This window comes from Kogia breviceps, chromosome 18 (assembly GCF_026419965.1).
Source record: "Kogia breviceps isolate mKogBre1 chromosome 18, mKogBre1 haplotype 1, whole genome shotgun sequence".
Lineage (NCBI taxonomy): Eukaryota > Metazoa > Chordata > Mammalia > Artiodactyla > Physeteridae > Kogia > Kogia breviceps.
The window spans coordinates 6,063,000-6,079,382 of record NC_081327.1 but is presented as its reverse complement, the minus strand read 5'-3'; the positions used below and the strand labels follow the sequence as shown (position 1 = coordinate 6,079,382).

At 62.7% G+C, this 16,383-nt stretch overlaps 2 protein-coding genes across 8 annotated transcripts; one reads left to right on the top strand and one right to left on the bottom strand.

Moving 5' to 3' along the window:
• The first annotated feature begins 427 nt into the window (after positions 1-427).
• Positions 428-9,247, top strand: PTOV1 (PTOV1 extended AT-hook containing adaptor protein). 4 transcript variants are annotated; one of them, XR_010837630.1, is made up of 13 exons: positions 428-686; positions 3,633-3,770; positions 3,908-3,990; positions 4,082-4,139; positions 4,222-4,329; positions 5,842-5,997; positions 6,478-6,564; positions 6,664-6,737; positions 6,815-6,872; positions 6,986-7,090; positions 8,481-8,678; positions 8,764-8,835; positions 9,119-9,247. XR_010837630.1 is itself a non-coding variant. In XM_059044174.2 (12 exons), the coding sequence occupies exons 1-12, from the start codon at positions 516-518 to the stop codon at positions 9,131-9,133; spliced, it is 1,251 nt and encodes a 416-aa protein (XP_058900157.1). In that variant the 5' UTR covers positions 428-515; the 3' UTR covers positions 9,134-9,247. The 4 variants fall into 4 exon arrangements, 2 of the variants coding, with proteins under 2 accessions (XP_058900157.1, XP_066874349.1); XM_059044174.2 differs by lacking the exon at positions 8,764-8,835; XR_010837631.1 differs by lacking the exon at positions 3,633-3,770 and having other exon boundaries at positions 429-686.
• On the bottom strand, positions 7,760-15,849 carry PNKP (polynucleotide kinase 3'-phosphatase). Of its 4 annotated transcripts, none has more exons than XR_010837628.1 (17): positions 15,728-15,841; positions 15,309-15,472; positions 14,627-14,673; positions 13,989-14,288; positions 13,494-13,573; positions 13,357-13,414; positions 13,157-13,264; positions 12,728-12,799; positions 11,669-11,717; positions 11,482-11,552; positions 11,307-11,399; positions 11,130-11,226; positions 10,992-11,053; positions 10,500-10,776; positions 10,346-10,407; positions 9,446-10,264; positions 7,760-8,651 (listed from the first exon to the last, which is right to left on the bottom strand). XR_010837628.1 is itself a non-coding variant. In XM_059044095.2 (17 exons), the coding sequence occupies exons 2-17, from the start codon at positions 15,457-15,459 to the stop codon at positions 10,147-10,149; spliced, it is 1,566 nt and encodes a 521-aa protein (XP_058900078.1). In that variant the 5' UTR covers positions 15,460-15,472; positions 15,728-15,849; the 3' UTR covers positions 10,091-10,146. The 4 variants fall into 4 exon arrangements, 2 of the variants coding, with proteins under 2 accessions (XP_058900078.1, XP_066874348.1); XR_010837629.1 differs by having other exon boundaries at positions 14,627-14,769; positions 15,728-15,822; XM_059044095.2 differs by lacking the exon at positions 7,760-8,651 and having other exon boundaries at positions 10,091-10,264; positions 10,500-10,587; positions 10,667-10,776; positions 15,728-15,849.
• Positions 15,850-16,383: the final 534 nt, after the last annotated feature.

The following is a 16,383-nucleotide window of genomic DNA, read 5'->3' as shown; positions in this document are numbered from 1 at the left end:
CCTCTAGGTAGGTTCCCTGGTCCCTAGGCCTATTATTCCTCCTTTTCCTTACATGTCTTGATGTAGTCTTCCGGCTCCGCAGGTCTGGGTCTCAGGGCACGGTCTCCCCTGCCACCCCCCAGCCCACTTGGTATCACCCTCTACGTTCATCTCCTCCGATCACCCTTCGGTCTGGTGTTTTCAGCCGCGCCCCCCTGAAGTGGTTTTCTCACGTCCTCTCAGCTCCTCCCCTCCGTGCTCGAGCGGCCCATAGTATCTTCCAATTGCCGTATTCCCCGCCCCGCACACCCTTTTCCCGGGGCTCCCCCAGGCCTATTTTGGTACACCCCGGCCACGCCCCCTTGCAGACGCAGTTGGTACGCGCCGCACTCTGCTCGCCGCAGTGGTTTGGCCACGGCGACCTTCTCCGGCGGTGCGTCCCCCGCGCTTGGTACAGCCCAGCCTGTCTCCCCCGAAGCCGCGCGCCCGCGCCTCTCAGTCGGTGGAGCCCCCAGCTCGCTCGGCCCGCGCCAGCCATGGTCCGTCCGCGCCGTGCCCCGCACCGCTCCGGCGCTGGGGGCCCCCTCGGGGGTCGCGGCCGCCCCCTGCGGCATCTCACGGTGCGCGCCGCCCGCTCGCGCTCCTGGCCGGCCAGCCCCCGGGGCCCGCAGCCGCCGCGGATCCGGGCTCGCTCGGCCCCTCCCATGGTGAGCCCCCCGCCCTTTTTCCAGAGCTTTCCACGGCCCCGCCCCCGCCGGCCCCTTTCCCGGACTGGCGTCTTTGTCCGCGGCCTCCCCCCTCGGGGGTTTCTCCGGTGACCCGAAGGGTGGTCCCGCCTGGGGCCGGCTTCCCCGTGAAACCCCTTGGGTGGTACGCGCCGGGCTCTCCCCTTTGTTTTGCATTCGGGATGGGGTGGCGGGGGTGGGGTACGGGGGCGGGAAGGGCTCAAATTACTGCTGACTCCGCGACCCGATTTAAACGCGGGGTGGGGGGCGGGCGGACGGACGGCGTGCGTTGTTGTTTTTCCAATTGGAAAGTTGCTCCCTTTCTGGGCAGGAAATCTGGAAATGGGGGAGGGGGCTGGGGGGACGGCGGCGAGAGGGCCCCGCGTCTCGCACTGGCGCGCCCAGGTGTTGCCCCCGGGGGCGTTCTCCCCAGGCCCGCACGCGTCTGCACGGCGCGCGTGGCGTGTGCGCCCAGGGTTTATTTGCACGCTCGCCCAAATGTTGGATGCCCCTACTGATGGCAGTAGGCCAAGTAAGTCCAGATATTAAACATAAACATCCAGCTTTGCAGGTACGCGAAGTTGCCCATGCTTCCCGAGACCTAAAAGATGCACATACTTGTCAGAAATCTAAAGGTTTTTCTGGAGCTGTAAATCTACATATTCCGACGTTTCCCGCACAGCCAAGCCGTGACTCGCTTGCCTGGATGCGCGTTTTACCCTAACCTGGCGCTCAAGCTTCCTTCTTAAATACCCTGCCCCGACATTGTGCGTGGCGGGGAGCTGTGGCAGCTCCACACTAGCCTTAAACAGGTTTTCTCGGATCTTATATTCAGGTACCCGGACTCTGAACATCTCCCTAAACTTAAACATCATCCTTCACTCCATCGTCTTCTCCGTTCCTTAGCGTTCATGTCTGCTTGTTCAGAAGCGCCTCCTGGGTCCTTAAACGTACATCTTAAAGCTTTCGTTCTTCCAGGTACTAAATAGGCTTCCTATGCAGTGAGCAACAGAACAGGTGTGGGAGGCATTTTACACACACCTGCCCAGATGTGAGATTTCCTGTAGGGTTGCACGTAGGTCCAGCTCTTAAACGTGGTCCTCCACCTTGACACGCATCCTGCTTTCGGGGAGACCCTGAACTTAAGCATCGCTGGTTTTTACACCCAGGTTAAAACGTGGTCAACCTGGTCTCCAGACATAAGCAGAGTTTAAACAGGTGTCCCTGGTACTCACATTAACTGTCCCTAAAGTGAGTTCATCTGGACCCCAAAGTCTCCTCCAGGTGTGTGGTTTAACTGTGTTTTCTTAGACGTTATGGGCTCTGGCTGTTGGTACCTACACACCCAGGACTACAACAGTCTTTCTCCATCTCAGATGCTCCAACCATGTTCTTGCACCAGGATGCTCTCTGCTTTTCTTCCTGAGCTCGTACGCTTGACTGAATCCCAGAACCTCCTGCCCAGGTGGAGAGTATGCTTTGCTCAGGTTTTTGGGTTTTTTTTTTTTTTGCTTTTTAAGCCCCTACAAAATACAGTTTTTCCTGCCTGTTGTTATTCTGGGGCAGAAGACACCTGTGTGCTTTATAGGAAATTTGGAAAATACTGATTAGTAATGAGATGAAAAGTAACAACCATTTTTTTCCTGCTGTCTGGAGGCACCTACTAGGGAGGTTTTCACGGGTTTCCTGCTGTTAGGCTGTTTCAAAGCCTTCCCTTGTATGCTTTGAGGTGTTTTGGGTTTAAAAAAAAGATAACTGGAGAGTGCCTGGTGAGTAAATTGTGTAGCTTTCCTTGGCTTTATTGCTGGAACTTTTGGTGTTTTGCAGATGCTCTCAAGACGTTGTTTGAGATACCCTTCCAGGTGTTGTCAGACTCCCTTGTTGTAAACGTGTCCCCACCTCCCTAGAGAGTTCTGTTCTGTGTGTGCTTCTGGTTCCTTCCCGCCTCCCCGTGGTCAGCCTGTTGTGGCTGCAGCCTGGGCTGCGCTAGGGGAGGCGGGCAACTGGCTGGGGAGGTTGGTGGGAGCCAGAGAGGAGAGCCTGGATTTTCTCTCTCCTTTTTTTCTTTTTTAAAAAAATTAATTAAATTACTTATTTATTTTTACGGCTGCATCAGGTCTTAGTCGCAGCACGTGGGATCTTTTGTTGCGGTGAGCGGGCTTCCCTAGTTGTGGTGCATGGGCTCCAGAGCTCATGGGCTCTGTAGTTTGAGGCACGTGTGCGCAGCAGTTGTGGCACGCGGGTTTGGTCGCCCCGCAGCATGTGTAATCTTAGTTTGCTGACCAGGAATCGAACCCGCGTCCCCTGCATTGGAAAGCGGATTCTTTACCACGGGACCACAAGGGGAGTCCCTGGATTTTCTCGAGGGCCTGGGGGAGCTTTGGAAGGGTTTTGAGCTTGGATGGGATGGGGCAAACCAGTGTACCAGACAGACAGACAGACACAACCCAGGCTGGCTTGTGCGTCGTGGGGGGAGCTTCACGGAGGCTCTGGACCCCCAGAGAGCTGCTTCTGAGTTGTCTCAATAGAGGAATCAAAAATTGATCGGCCCGGGAGGATGAGTGGGGAGCATCTCCTGAGGAAGGTAGCGGCGGGGGGGGGGGGGGATGGCCCGCTAGGATGAGAGCACAGCTGGGGCAGAGGCTGGAAGGGGAAGCAACTGGTGGCTTTCGGGGACCCTGCATGGGCCAGTGTTGAGGTGACAAGTAGCCTTGGGGCGAGGAAGGGTCCTGGGGCGGCAGCAGGAAAAGGACACGCGGGGTCAGCCACTCCGGGTCTCGACCCTGGGAGAAAGGGTTTGGAGAGGGCCCTGGGGGGTTCGCAGCTGGGGGTCGGGGCCTCAACGTCGGGATGTCCCTTACGGGGTGTGTGGGGGCAGCCCCCCTGGCGGGCCCCTCAGCCTCAGTTTCCCTGCCCCCTCTGCCGCAGCAAGGTGCTCGGGTCTTCGGGGCTCTGGGTCCCATCGGGCCCTCCTCGCCCGGGCTCGCCCTCGGGGGCCTGGCCGTGGGCGAGCACCGGCTCAGCAACAAGCTGCTGGCCTGGAGCGGCGTCCTCGAGTGGCAGGAGGTGAGCGTCCGCGTCAGGTCCCCCTGTGAGTCTGCGGGGGGCTGGGGGCTGGCCCCGGGGTCCCTTCTGCCCCTGCAGGTGGGGGGCAGGCCCAGGCACCCGGGCCGTGTCCGGTGACCCCACCGCTCCCACCACAGAAGCGCAGGCCCTACTCGGACTCCACGGCGAAGCTGAAGCGGGCCCTCCCCTGCCAGGCCTACGTGAACCAGGGCGAGAACCTGTGAGTGGTGGGCGGGGGGGGGGGGGGGGGGGGGCCGGGGGGTTGGGCGGGCGGGCAGCAGGGCGCCCCGCTGAGCCGCTTCTTCCCGCAGGGAGACCGACCAGTGGCCGCAGAAGCTGATTATGCAGCTGATCCCGCAGCAGCTGCTGGTGAGGCCCCACCCTCTGCTGCCCACCCTGGCCCCAGAGGCCCCGCCTGGCCCTGACCCAGCTGTCCCCTTGTCACCCCCAGACCACCCTGGGCCCCCTGTTCCGCAACTCCCAGCTGGCGCAGTTCCACTTCACCAACAGAGACTGCGACTCTCTCAAGGGGCTCTGCCGCGTCATGGGCAACGGCTTCGTGAGTAGGGCGGGGGCGCTGGGGGGCGGGCGGGCGGGGACAGGGCGAGAGGGCCCCTTGGAAGCACCGTGGTGACCAAGCACGGCGGGAGGCAGAGCTCTGCTGGGACAGCCCACTGCAGGGGGCAGGGTCGGGTGGCCTCTCCCGGGGGCATCCCTGTCCCTGGAGAGCAGAGGGGCCCAGGAGCAAAGGGAGGGGCCTGGGCCAGCCCTCCTGGGACCCAGGAGCCTGTTGGGGCCCTAGCACACGGCAGGGACTTGGCATTTGGGGGTGGCCAGGGGGAAAGAGGGAGCCAGCAGTGGAGATGCTCTGCTGGGAGTCAGTTTCCTCATCTGCGCTCCTGGGGCCACTGTTAGGAGTGAGTAAAGCCCTTGAGGCTGTGACTTGGGGGCGTGAGTGCTCGGTAAACGCAAGCTGGTGGGGCCGTTAAGAGTTGGGGATTCAGACACAGGACGTGGTGGGTGTGGTCCCTGCAGGCCTCTCGGGTCTGGGCCCAGGCTTCAGCCGCTGCCCCCACCCCCCCAGGGCTCCCGCTGTGGGACGGCAGGTGCTGGGAAATGGTTGGGTTGAGGTGGGAGTAGGTCGTCTGCCTGGAGGACTCAGCTCTGGGGTCCTCCCCCTTCCCTGGTCCCCTTTGGGACAGACCACCCTCCAGCTCCTGGCTGCTGCCTCCGGGGGGTGCTGTGTGCTGCTGTTCGATGCCTGGGTGGATCCCCTTTTCTTCTGGGTTGTGACTGGTGTGGGGTCTCTTGCCTGCCCGGTCACCCCTTCGTTCAGAGCCATTTGCTTGGGGCCCGGGGCCCCCAGGCTGCAGGGAGGGTGGACGTCACCACGCGCCCTCTGGCCTGTCCGGTTACGCTCCGCATCCGACTAGTAGCTCTGGGAGGGCCGACAGCACATGGGTCCAGGAAGGCCAGGCATGGTCCCCGAGCCAGCGGACCCTGGGGCTGAGAACGCACACACGCTCCTCTGTCTACACACCCCGGGTGGGGACCTCTGTGCGGCTCAGGTTCTCCCGCAGTCCCACCAGAGAGGCAGTAGCAACTTGTGTAATGAGCGTTTATGTGGCACCTGGTCTGGGCGCCATTGTTGTGCCGTTTTACACGTGGGAAAACAGGTCCAGAGGTGACCTGCCTTAAGTCACACGGCTGGGCTGGGAGGGAGCGGAGCCAGGTTTACTCTCAGGCAGCCTGGTCCTGCGTTTGTGCTCTTAAGCCCCGGGCCTGGTGGCCTCTGTCAGCGGGGGCCCAGCAGCAAACTCCACAGGACAGGGCTCACCTCGGGGCATGTGGGCGGGAGGTGGAGCCCTCTTGAGGACCCTCACCTGGCACATGGGGCCCCTGCCCTGACCCCAGAGTCACGGTGGGCGGGACACCGAGGTGCGCGTTCTGGCTACACGCCAGTCATTTAGGGCCCTGGTGTTAACCTTGAGGATTTCTGTCGTCGCGTCCCCTCCCCACCCCGCCCACGGGCCGGCCGCGTGCCCTCCCCCCACATCTCCCCTGCCCGCAGGCCGGCTGCATGCTCTTCCCCCACATCTCCCCCTGCGAGGTGCGCGTGCTGATGCTCCTGTACTCGTCCAAGAAGAGGATCTTCATGGGCCTCATCCCCTACGACCAGAGCGGCTTCGTCAACGCCATCCGGCAGGTCATCACCACCCGCAAACAGGTGTGTCCTGGGGCCCGGCCGCCACGCGTGCCCGAGGCTGTGAAGAGTGGGGGGGTTGAGGGGCCTGGCAGGAGGGGTGCCCATGGGGAGCGGGGAGGCGGATGGGCAAGGCGGGCGCGCTCGCACCAGGAGGGTGACCTCGAGTCCCGGCTCACGCCTCACCGGCTGTCCAGCGTCCCCTTCACCCGAAAGTGTCCCGGTTTGTGCGGCACGTTGCACAGCTGCCCGGTTCTTACGGGCAGACCCTGTGAGCCACGTCCCCCAGGCTGAGGGCGGGGCCGTGGCCCGGGGCGTGGGGCGTCTGTGAGGGGCAGGGCCCGCTCTGGGGAATCCTCGGGGCCTGTGGGCAGACAGGAGGCGGGAAGCCAGGCAGGCAGCAGGTAGATAAGCTTGGCACCCGCGGGCTGGGGGCGTGGAGGGGGCTGGGCGGCGTGCTCTGGGGAACTCCTGGGGCACCAGCCCACCTGTCTCCTCCCCCAGGCAGTGGGACCCGGTGGCGTCGCGGGCCCCGTCCAGATGGTCAACAACAAGTTCCTGGCGTGGAGCGGAGTCATGGAGTGGCAGGAGGTGAGCCCTGGGCGGGCCTGGGCGGCCTCAGGACCAGGGCCTCCTTGCTGACGTGGGGCTCCTCCCACTCCTGACGTCTCCCCTTCTCCTCCCCAAAAGCCCCGGCCCGAGCCTAACAGTCGGTCGAAGCGGTGGCTGCCGTCGCACATCTACGTAAACCAAGGGGAGGTCCTGTGAGTGTCGGGCACGGGGCGGGGGCGGCGTCTCGGTGCGGCCTGGCCCGCTGACCCGCGTCCCCGCGTCCCCGCAGGAGGACGGAGCAGTGGCCGCGCAAGCTGTACATGCAGCTCATCCCGCAGCAGCTGCTGGTGAGCGGGGAAGGGGGCACTCGGGGCCCTGGGGAGGCGGCCCGCGGGCGTGGGGACGGGAGCGGCGGCGGCGCCCTGGCGCCCGGCCCAGCCACCTCGGGGCCTCCCTGCAGGCCACCCTGGTGCCGCTGTTCCGGAACGCCCGCCTTGTGCAGTTCCACTTCACCAAGGACCTGGAGACGCTGAAGAGCCTGTGCCGGATCATGGACAACGGCTTTGTGAGTCGGCTGGTGGGGGGACAGGCAGAGCCAGAGGCGCTCGGTGTTTAAGAGCGGGCGATTCCCCAAAACTGGCCGGGCAGATGGTATCCGTGGGGAAGGCGTGTTTGCCCTGTGCCTGGACGCCGGCTCCCCTGGGGCTCTGGGCGGTCCTGACCCCATTTTACAGATGGGGAAGCTGAGGCTCAGAGGCTGTGCCGGCAAGTGCTGGGCGGGAACTTCGCCCGAGTCTGGTTCGGGCCCCGGGGCTGCCCCCCGCTGCTCTGTCTGGGTTTGCTCAGCTGAGGAGGCTGACGTCACCCCGAGCGCCGACTCTGTGCTCCCAGGGTCTTACCTGCCGCCTTCCTCTTGCTCCCTTCCCCGGGGACAGGGTGGAAAACCTGAGGCTCCCAGAGGCCCCCACGAGGCAGGGCATCTGTCTGTGTCCAGCGCGAGCGAGCTCTGGAAGCCCCGGTGCTTATCTGCCGGCCGCCTCGGCCACTTCTCCCCTCGCTGTGGGCCTGGGTCTCTCCATCTGTGAAGCGAGGAGGTCGGGCCTCGTGCTTCTGAAGCCGCAGCCGTCTGTGTCCGCTTTGTGGGTGTTTGCTGTACCGGGTCGTAGCTGTCCCCGAATTAGCTCAGCCGAAGTCGTCATAGCTGTGCATTTGAGGGGCTGGTTGTGTATTTTTTGTGTGTGTTAAAGAAGAGTTTAAAAGCAGGATTCCCTCAGGGAAACTAAGGCCTCGAGGACGGCGGCCGGTCCTCCCTCGGCGCACTCGGGCTCCCCTCATGCCGTCAGCAGCTCGGGGGGCTGTGAGGGGCTTCCTCCTCGATGCCTGTCACCACCGGCCCCCGCAGTGGCACACGGGCCCGAGGGCAGGCATAGCCCCTCCTGGCTCCGGGGTCTGCGAGTCCTCGAGCTCTCAGCCTGGGTTTGCTCACCTGTAAGACGGGGACGGTGACCCCCGGGCCCTGGAGAGAGAGGATCCTGTGAAAGGCGGCAGGGAGCGCTTGCTGCCTGTAGGCGCTGCGGTCGCTGTGACGCTGAGCACGTCCCGGGCGTCGCAGAGTGGACGGAGCCCTGGTGTCTGGCCTCCTGGGGCCAGATGGGCCCCCGGTGTTCCTCCCCCGCCGCGGCCCTCGTGCGTGGTCATGGCTGGTCCTGTGGGCGACCCGGGTACTGGCCGGCCGGCGCGGGGGCCGCAGTCTCGCAGGAGCTCGTCGAGCAGCCCCCTGGGCTCGGCCATAGAGCCCGCTGGTCCTCGCGCAGGCGTCTCTGGTGTCCTGTGGGAGCGGTGACAGGGCTCAGGACGGCGGCTGGGAAGGCCCGGCGTGCTCCGGGCGCCCGTGTCTCGATGGGGAGGAGCGCTGCGCCGAGGGCCCGCCGTGACCCCGCGCTCCGCACCGCCAGGCGGGCTGCGTGCACTTCTCCTACAAGGCCTCGTGCGAGACCCGCGTGCTGATGCTCCTGTACTCGTCCGAGAAGAAGATCTTCATCGGCCTCATCCCCCACGACCAGAGCAGCTTTGTCAACGGCATCCGGCGCGTCATCGCCAACCAGCAGCAGGTCCTGCAGCGGAACCTGGAGCAGGAGCAGCAGCAGCGCGGGGTGAGCGCTGTGGCCGCGGCCCCGAGCCTGTCCCCACCCTCCACCCCCGCCCACGCTGACTCCTCCCGGGCCTCCTTCCGCACAGATGGGGGGGTAGTGGCCACCCCGCCGGGCTGGGCCTCGCCAGGAGCCACAGACGAGGCCCCCGCCGACACTGGTGAGTGGCAGCTGGGCCAAGGACAGGATGGACCCTGGGAATTGCCTGGGTTCGGGAAGTAGCGTGACCCTGGCCTTGAGAAGACCAGAGCGGAGAGAGGCACACGCATGCCCCGTGGTCCCAGGCCTCCTGGGAAACTCCAGCCCCGCTCCCCACCAGGCGGCCCCAGCAGGCGGCGACGGGAGCAGGGGTTTCCAGTCAGGGGCAGGGAGAGGCTCTTCTTGTCCCCGGGGCCCTGGAGCCTCACCTGTCCAGTCCCTCCCACTATGCCCCCTGCCCCCAGGTCAGATGCTTCTGAGCAGAGGCCCGTGGGGACTGCAACTGCCCAGTGAGATGGAGGACAGCGTCCTGAGATATCTCCAAGGACAGTCCCCACCCTTGTACGTTTCCCCAATAAAATCTTTTAAAAGCCCTTTGGCCAGTGCGCTCTGTCCAGACACCCTGGGGCTCGGGAGAGGCCAGGCCCCTCCCAACAGCAGCTGCCCCCAGACCTGAGTGCCGTCCCCAGGGGCTGATGGCTGGGCCCACCCCCGAGTGTGGACACGGCTGAGGCCTGGGAGTGTGCATTTCTACCATTCGCAGGAGAGGAGTTACCTCTGAGATCACTCACCTGAGCCGGGAGGGGACGCTGCAGTTCATGGAGCTGCCAGGTCTGCACGGTGCTTGCTGGGCTGTGTCTTCCAGGGTCTTTCCACAGCTGGCCAGCTGCTCCTGGGGTCCAGCCCCCCCGACTCCTGGCGTTGCCAGGCTGCCCTCCTTGCCCTGAGGGTTCCACAAGCCTCACTTAGCTGGAAGCAAACATAAGGCAGTGCCAGGCCGGTTCCAGTCCTGTGGTATTGGTGGCGTGCCGCAGGCCCGGCCGGGCTCTCAGCGCCCCTCGCTGCTGCAGGGCCAGGCCAGGCCATAGCCCCGGGGTTCAAGTCCAGCGTGCAGAGCACCTCACTTCTCACGGAATCTGAGCTCCAACTCTTGGCCTCGGGTCACGCCTTGCTAAAACTCTGGGCTTGCTCTGCAGCGGGCAGCTGCGTGCAGCGAACTCCACTCGGGCCCTGCCAGCCTGGATGCCCTGGTGCCCGTCCGGAGCACCAGCAGCTGCAGCCTGGAGAAGCCGAACCCCGCGTCCGCAAGAGGTAGTTGGCCCCAAGGGGGGCTGAGCGTTTAGCTTGAGGCAGAGTTCCCAGCAGTGCCTTCCTGGGAGACCTGGCCGGTGGGTCTGTGCTCCTAGCCCGGCTGGGAGCAAAATGCTGGTCAAACATGAAGAAAAACAGCATTTATTGTGGGGTGGAGAGCAGGTGGGGGGTGGGCGTCGGCTCAGCCCTCTGAGAACTGGCGGTACAGCCGCTCGAGCTGCGGCGCCACGTGGAGCCGGAACGGGATCTCCAGGACGGCGGCGAAGCCTTCGGCCAGCGTGGGGGCCTCGAGCTGCTTCCTGACGGCAGAGGGTGGGGGGTGGAGGTGAGGCCCAACGTACAGGCTCGACCTGGCGTCCCTCCCTGCCCGCGGTGCCTACCTGTAGCCGTAAATGACGACGTCGGTCACGGGGACGTGAGAGGAGTCCGTCATGTCCCGGAACTGCGGAGGGCGGAGGTCAGGCTGGCCAGGCGGGAGCGGGGGGGGGGGTGCGGGGGGGAGGGGGGGGGCTGGGGATGCGGAGGCCGGCTCACCCGGTTGTTGTGGCGCGCCTGCTCCAGGGTGGCGCTGAAGAGGAAGCAGCGGCAGGGGACGCCTGCGTCTCGGGCACACTTGATGTACCTGTGGGGGCCGGGGAAGTGGGGGGCTGGCAAAGGGCCCAGGGCCCACCCTACAGAGGCCGCCCCTGGGATTCTGGTACCTGGCCCGGCTCTGGACGTCCGGGTTCGTGTTGTCAATCACGACCCGTTTCCTTTGCTTCAGAGCCGCCTCGCACATGGTCACGCAGCGCTGCCACGAGCCCAATGTGTCCTGGGGGACCCAGAGAGAGTAGGTCATGGATGGGGACCAGGAGACCCAGGGGGACAGAACGGAGAGGAAGACCCAGAGATACAGGGTTAAGGATCCAGGGTAGGGGGGAGAGGACCTGGGGAGAGGACCTGGGGGCGGGAGGGCAGAGACCTAGAGGACAGCTGGGGGGTGGGCAGGACTCGAGACCGACGGAGGGGCTGCGGATGAGGTCCTACCCTGTTCACATGGACGTATCCGGCCGACACGAGATGCGCCCGGAGGAAGGTGGACTTCCCAGCTGTGAAGGGTGCAGCATTAGTGGGGGCCTGAGAAGTCGGAGCAGGGCTGGGGCTTCTGGGGGGCAGGAGTCTCACCCCCAGGAAATCCCACGGCGACAACCACCTCGGGGTCTGAGCTTAAGAGGGAGCTGGACTCAGGGAGGCAGAGAGGCCCAGAGCAGGAGACGGTCCTCTGGGAGGGGCAGACATGATGAGCGAGGCGAGACGCCCTCCCCATCCCTGCATGCCCCCCACCCGCCCCTCGGGCCTCACCGGGTCAAAGGCTGGGAGCTCGAAGCGGGCCATGGGCCATTTCAGAAAGAACTCCTCCGGCGTGGCGAAGGGCAGGCCCAGGTTGAGGGCAAACTGGGGGCAAGGGCACACATCAGACTGGGTAGTGGCTGGATGTGGGGGGGGGGGGGCAGGGACGGGGTAGAGCGGGCCTCACCAGGCGGTCAGCGCAAGAGAAGTCTTTCTTCTTGCGCCCAGGGGCCCAGTTGGCTGGGCGTCCAGCTGCATCTGGAACACACGGAGGATACAAACCTGTCTCCACCAGGAACCTTGGGGACAGGGGTCCCCAGCCCACCTGCGTCAGCCCTGAGGACCCACACATTTCCCCACCCCCAGGCCCTTACCTCCCACAAAGACGCTGTCCCCGATGGAGATGGGCACGCCCTCGTTGGCCTGGGGAGGGACAGGTGATAGACGACAGGCAGTAAGGAACCTATTCACACATCTGTCCCCCCAGAGCACTAACGGCTCCTGCCAGGATGCGCAGCTTGGTCTGTGCCCCACATGAGGCCTATCTCTAACCTCTCGTGCTCCACACCCAATCCATCAGCGAATCCTGTCGGCCCCGCCCTCCGGCCACTTCTCACCCCCTTTGCCCGCACCACCAACTCGATCCACGTCTCTGGAATATTCGGTCACTCCTTCCGGGTATCCCGGCTTCCACTTTCGCCCGTCTGTTCCCCAAATGGCCGCCAGAGGGCGCAAGTTCCCACTTACCGCGGCTCCGCACGCTCTCCTCCCAACTCTCCTCGTGGCCACCTCGCTGGGGCCCACGAAGCCTGAGAGCCTGACCCCCGCTCTCTGACCTCATACCCCTCACTTTCGCCCTCACCCGCTCGGGTACAGCCACACGGGCTTCCTCACTGCCCATGAGCACACCAGGCTCGGTCCCACCTCAGGACCCTTGCACTTGGCGTTACTCCTACCTGGACCACTCTTCCCTCAGATACACACACGGCTCCCTCCCCCAGCAGCTTTGTATCTTTACTCAAGGGCACCTCAGAGAGGCTTTCGCTGAGCTCCGTAAGTAAACCAACACCCTGCCTTACCCTCACTCTGCTATGTTACACATCCGTCAGTGCATTCATAGTCTGCACCCTCACTGATCTGGCAACAGGCAGGTTTGTCTCATTCACTAATATTTTCAGCTCAAGAAGCTGTTGAATTTTAGAACAAACGCACACCCAAACGAATGAATGGGTCCATGAGTGACTTCTCTCTCCACCACTGTTTTTCACAGTTTGTGAGCACTGGCCTCACATAGCAACACTAGGACATGATAGCAAAGAAACTGAGAAGGCCAGGCCGGAAGGTCATGCACCAGAGACCCAGAGTGGGGAGGCAGGGCAGAGAGCAAGGGGCCGCAGGGGGAAAAGGAGAGCCCCTGGGAGTCCGAAGCTCACCTGCTCCTGCAGGTGGTCCCACATGCCGACCACCGGCTTCCGGTACAAGCCTGCGTGCGTGGCCACCAGGACCTGTGGGTGGGGCAGAGGTTAGACACCATCCTTGGTTCCTCCTCCAGCACCCAGAGTCCTTCAAGGGCACATGGGTCCCAAGGATGCTACCCCGACCCTCACCAATCCAAGGAGAGCGCCCGGTGCCCTGGAACTTGCCACTTACAATGGGTTTGTCAGAGTAACCCCACCCGGGGCCCACACCACACTCACCCAGGGTCTCTGCTCCCCCCACCTCTCCAACTGGCTCACCATGTCATACCTTCTCCCTGGGTCTCTGTTCCCCTCTCTCTGGGTCCCTGTCCCCCCCCCCCCCACGTCCCCGTCTCAGAGTCTCTGTCCCTCCACATAGCCCTTCAGCCTCCCTTACAGCCATACCTGAAAGGGGACCGCCAGCTTCTCCACCACAGCCTCCACCTTGGACTTGAACTCCTCCGCTGGCAGCTTCCCGCGCCCAATGCCCATCTGGTTGGTGAAGATCACCAGCTGGGAAGCGGACGGGTGTCAGCCGGCGCCCTCCTCATCAGGCCCGGACCTGCCCTGTGAACCCGCCACCACGCACGCACGCGCGCACACACCTTGTAACCCTCGGCGGCCAGTTCCCAGAGCTTCTGCGGAATCTCTCGGTACAAGATCCTAGGGCGGGCGCGGAAGAGCAACGTGACGTGGGGCCCGGAGTGCACCTCACCCACTCCCTCCTCCTGTCTCTTATCACCTCCAGTCACTGGGGCCAGTGGGAAAGACCTTCCCAGAACGTGTGGTGATGAGGGTCCCATCCAGATCAAAACCGGCCACCTGGCGTTACCCAGAAAAGAGGAAGAACAGCACTGTTACACCTCTGATCCCCCTCACTCACAGGCTGGTTCACATCAACCCTGCAAGCTGGGGACTATTACCACCCACCCCTTACAGATAGAGAAACTGAGTCACAGCGGGTCGACACATCTTCTATAAGGACAAGGCACAGCAAAGATGCATCTCGGACATTGAGTTCAGAGAGTGAAATCTTCACTCTACTACCTCCTATTCCTCCTGAGCCCCTCAGTATTCCAATCTTTAAAATGGGTTTCATATCCAACCCAGCCTCTTCCCCCGGCCCTTTTCACCTCGCAGGGCTAATAGCCATGAAAATCCAAACGAGCTACGTTTTGTTTGGGTGTTAACTGCATATAAGGGGCCGTGCTCCATCAGTCCTCAGCTTGGGCCTCACCTTGCCCCGGGGCTTCACACCAGGTGCCGTGAACACTAGCAGCTTCTGGAAGCTCTCCCAGCCAGGGGATGACTTCCTTATCCGCTTTTTCTGCTGTTCATCCTCCTCCTCCTCCTTCGGGGCCACAGGAGGGGTGCCTGGTGGAGTGTCTGTCTGGGATTCTGGCGTGCGAGCCTCTTCCCAGCGCAGGGTCAGCGGGTGGAGGCCATTGACCAAATACAGCGTGTCCCCCACCCCCAGAGAACCCTCCAACCCTGTTCTCAGCTCCTGAGTCCCGGCAGTTGAGGGGTTAACTCCCAGCTGTAGAGAGACAGAGAGGACTGGAACTGGCTCCACCCCCAGCGGCAACCTCCTCCAACCAAGTAACCCGGAAAAGGACTCGTCTTTCTCCACCAGCCAATCAGAACCTCAAGTCCCGCCTCTTCACCTTGTACCACCAATCAGGGCTCTGGGAAGGTTATAAGCATCCAGTCTCACCCAATTTAAATGGGGATGGATGTTTACGCCATTGAAACAGGCACACCTGTTCCCCTCCCAGAATCAGATTTTCCCAATTGGGCCTGTTCCCCGCTGGGTGGCGATTCTCCACACCCCCCACCCCCACTCCACCCCCAGGCCCCTTGCTAACGAACTGGTACCTGTTTCACTGCCACCGTCCGAGTCTCAGGGTCGGCGACCAGCTCCACTGAGGATTGAGGGGGTGGAGTCAGGATCTGAATCCTTGTGTGACTGCTTCCCTCCTTACTGGGGAGCATGGCGAGCTTCAGACCACAGTATGGGGCTACAGCACCCATCCGGCAGGAGGAAGCAGTTTATTTCTAAGTAGAATTGGCTCACTCCTTGACATGCAGTACCCAGATAAAGGCCTTAACGATTGCCTGTGTCACTGGTCCTCGTCTAGGGGCAGGGCAGGTATTTTTCCGTATAGAATTGGCTTCTCCTTGACAACGCAGACCTTGGCAAGATGCAGGTTCTGGGCTTGGCCCGCTACCACCTATCTCTGCTTAGCAATATGCACTTTTCTCCATATAATCGGCTCTCTCCTTGACAAGGGTCGTGGCCTTATTCAAGCCTTCCCGGTGGCCTGTATCCTCCGCCCAGTGACAAAGTGTCTCGGGATTGACTCCATCTGCTCCCGCCCAAGGTGTCTGGCTAGTTCCAGGTCAGGCACAACCTTTTTCTTCCTGTGCTCCCCACATGCCACCTACCAACTTCAGGACTGGTTGCACCACGCAATTCCTGGACTATCTTTCCCATTGATTGTGTTCCCGCTCCTGAAGCGGACCACACCCCCTCCAGCTCAGGCTCCTCCCTGCCCACCTTGGTTTCTGGAGCACTTCCGGTCGGTAACCTGCGTCAAGGGTCCCCGGCCCAGCACCAGGGCTTGCCCACCCAAGGGCAGGAATATGGGAGGCGCTCCCCCAGGGGGGCTCTCCAGCCACAGGCGGCCCTGGGCCTCCATCTTGGCCATCCTGGGAGCCGGCCTAAACGAAAGTAGGTAAATAGGTTTGAGTGGCAGCCCTCAGTTGCTAAAGGAAGTCCCGCCTCCTCTCGCCCTCTACACCAGGAATTCCCTTCATCCGCTAAAGGCTCCGGAAATCCCACCCACTCGGCGGCCTGGGCCTCGCGCCGTTTCCCAGGCGACGACGCCCCACTCCTTCCCTCCGGGACCCCGGACTCCAACTTCCCACGGCAAAGGCCGAGAAACTCTCGCGCTCTCGCCTCGGCCCCACACTCACCCGTGCCCGCCGCTTGGCTCACTCGCCGCTTCCGACCAGGGAGGGCCTGCCGGAGGCGCTCTGCTCGCAACTCGGCCAGCGGCTGCCTCTGTTTCTCCGCGGACGGAAATGACTCGTCTTACCAAAGTGGGCGGGCTATTGGCTCCGCCTGGCCATAAGCCCCGCCCCTTCCCAGACACAGTGCCCCTACGATCCCTCCGCTGTTCTGACCTTCATCTCTCCTGATGCACTATGAGACGCAGGCCAGTAGCGGGGGTAGATTCCCTGTTCACACATTTTTTCCTCTTTCCACGTTGAACTCATAATTTTCATTCCCTTTGCCGGAGACAGCTATAGCGGGAGGAAATTCTCGTTACGATTATTGTCAGTCGAAGAAACCCCGCCCCGACAGCAACCCTACCCTGGATGCTGCAGTTTTCTCATTTACAGTGTGGAGATAATCGTTTCCACTTTGTGGGGTTACTAGGAAGATTAAATTAGTACATGTAAATAACTTATATGAGTGTCTAGGTGATAGTTTGCCCTAAGTTTTGTCTGTTGTTAGCATACCATCGGTGGTCTGATGGGACATGGGGATTCCGCGTTTACATCTTCGGACCAGGCGCCACTTGTTCTCTAACCTCCAGCTGTCTTACGTTAGTCAGAAAGCTCCCGGC

Excerpts from the sequence above, each read along its gene's own strand:
- PTOV1 (XM_059044174.2), top strand. The coding sequence starts at position 516 with ATGGTCCGTCCGCGCCGTGCCCCGCACCGCTCCGGCGCTGGGGGCCCC. Across the intron at positions 6,738-6,814 it reads GTAAACCAAGGGGAGGTCCT|GAGGACGGAGCAGTGGCCGC; the intron begins GTGAGTGTCGGG and ends GCGTCCCCGCAG. Across the intron at positions 6,873-6,985 it reads TCATCCCGCAGCAGCTGCTG|GCCACCCTGGTGCCGCTGTT; the intron begins GTGAGCGGGGAA and ends GCCTCCCTGCAG.
- PNKP (XM_067018247.1), bottom strand. The coding sequence starts at position 15,459 with ATGGCCAAGATGGAGGCCCAGGGCCGCCTGTGGCTGGAGAGCCCCCCT. Across the intron at positions 12,800-13,156 it reads AGCTGGCGGTCCCCTTTCAG|GTCCTGGTGGCCACGCACGC; the intron begins GTATGGCTGTAA and ends CCCCACCCACAG. Across the intron at positions 11,553-11,668 it reads GGACAGCGTCTTTGTGGGAG|ATGCAGCTGGACGCCCAGCC; the intron begins GTAAGGGCCTGG and ends CGTGTGTTCCAG.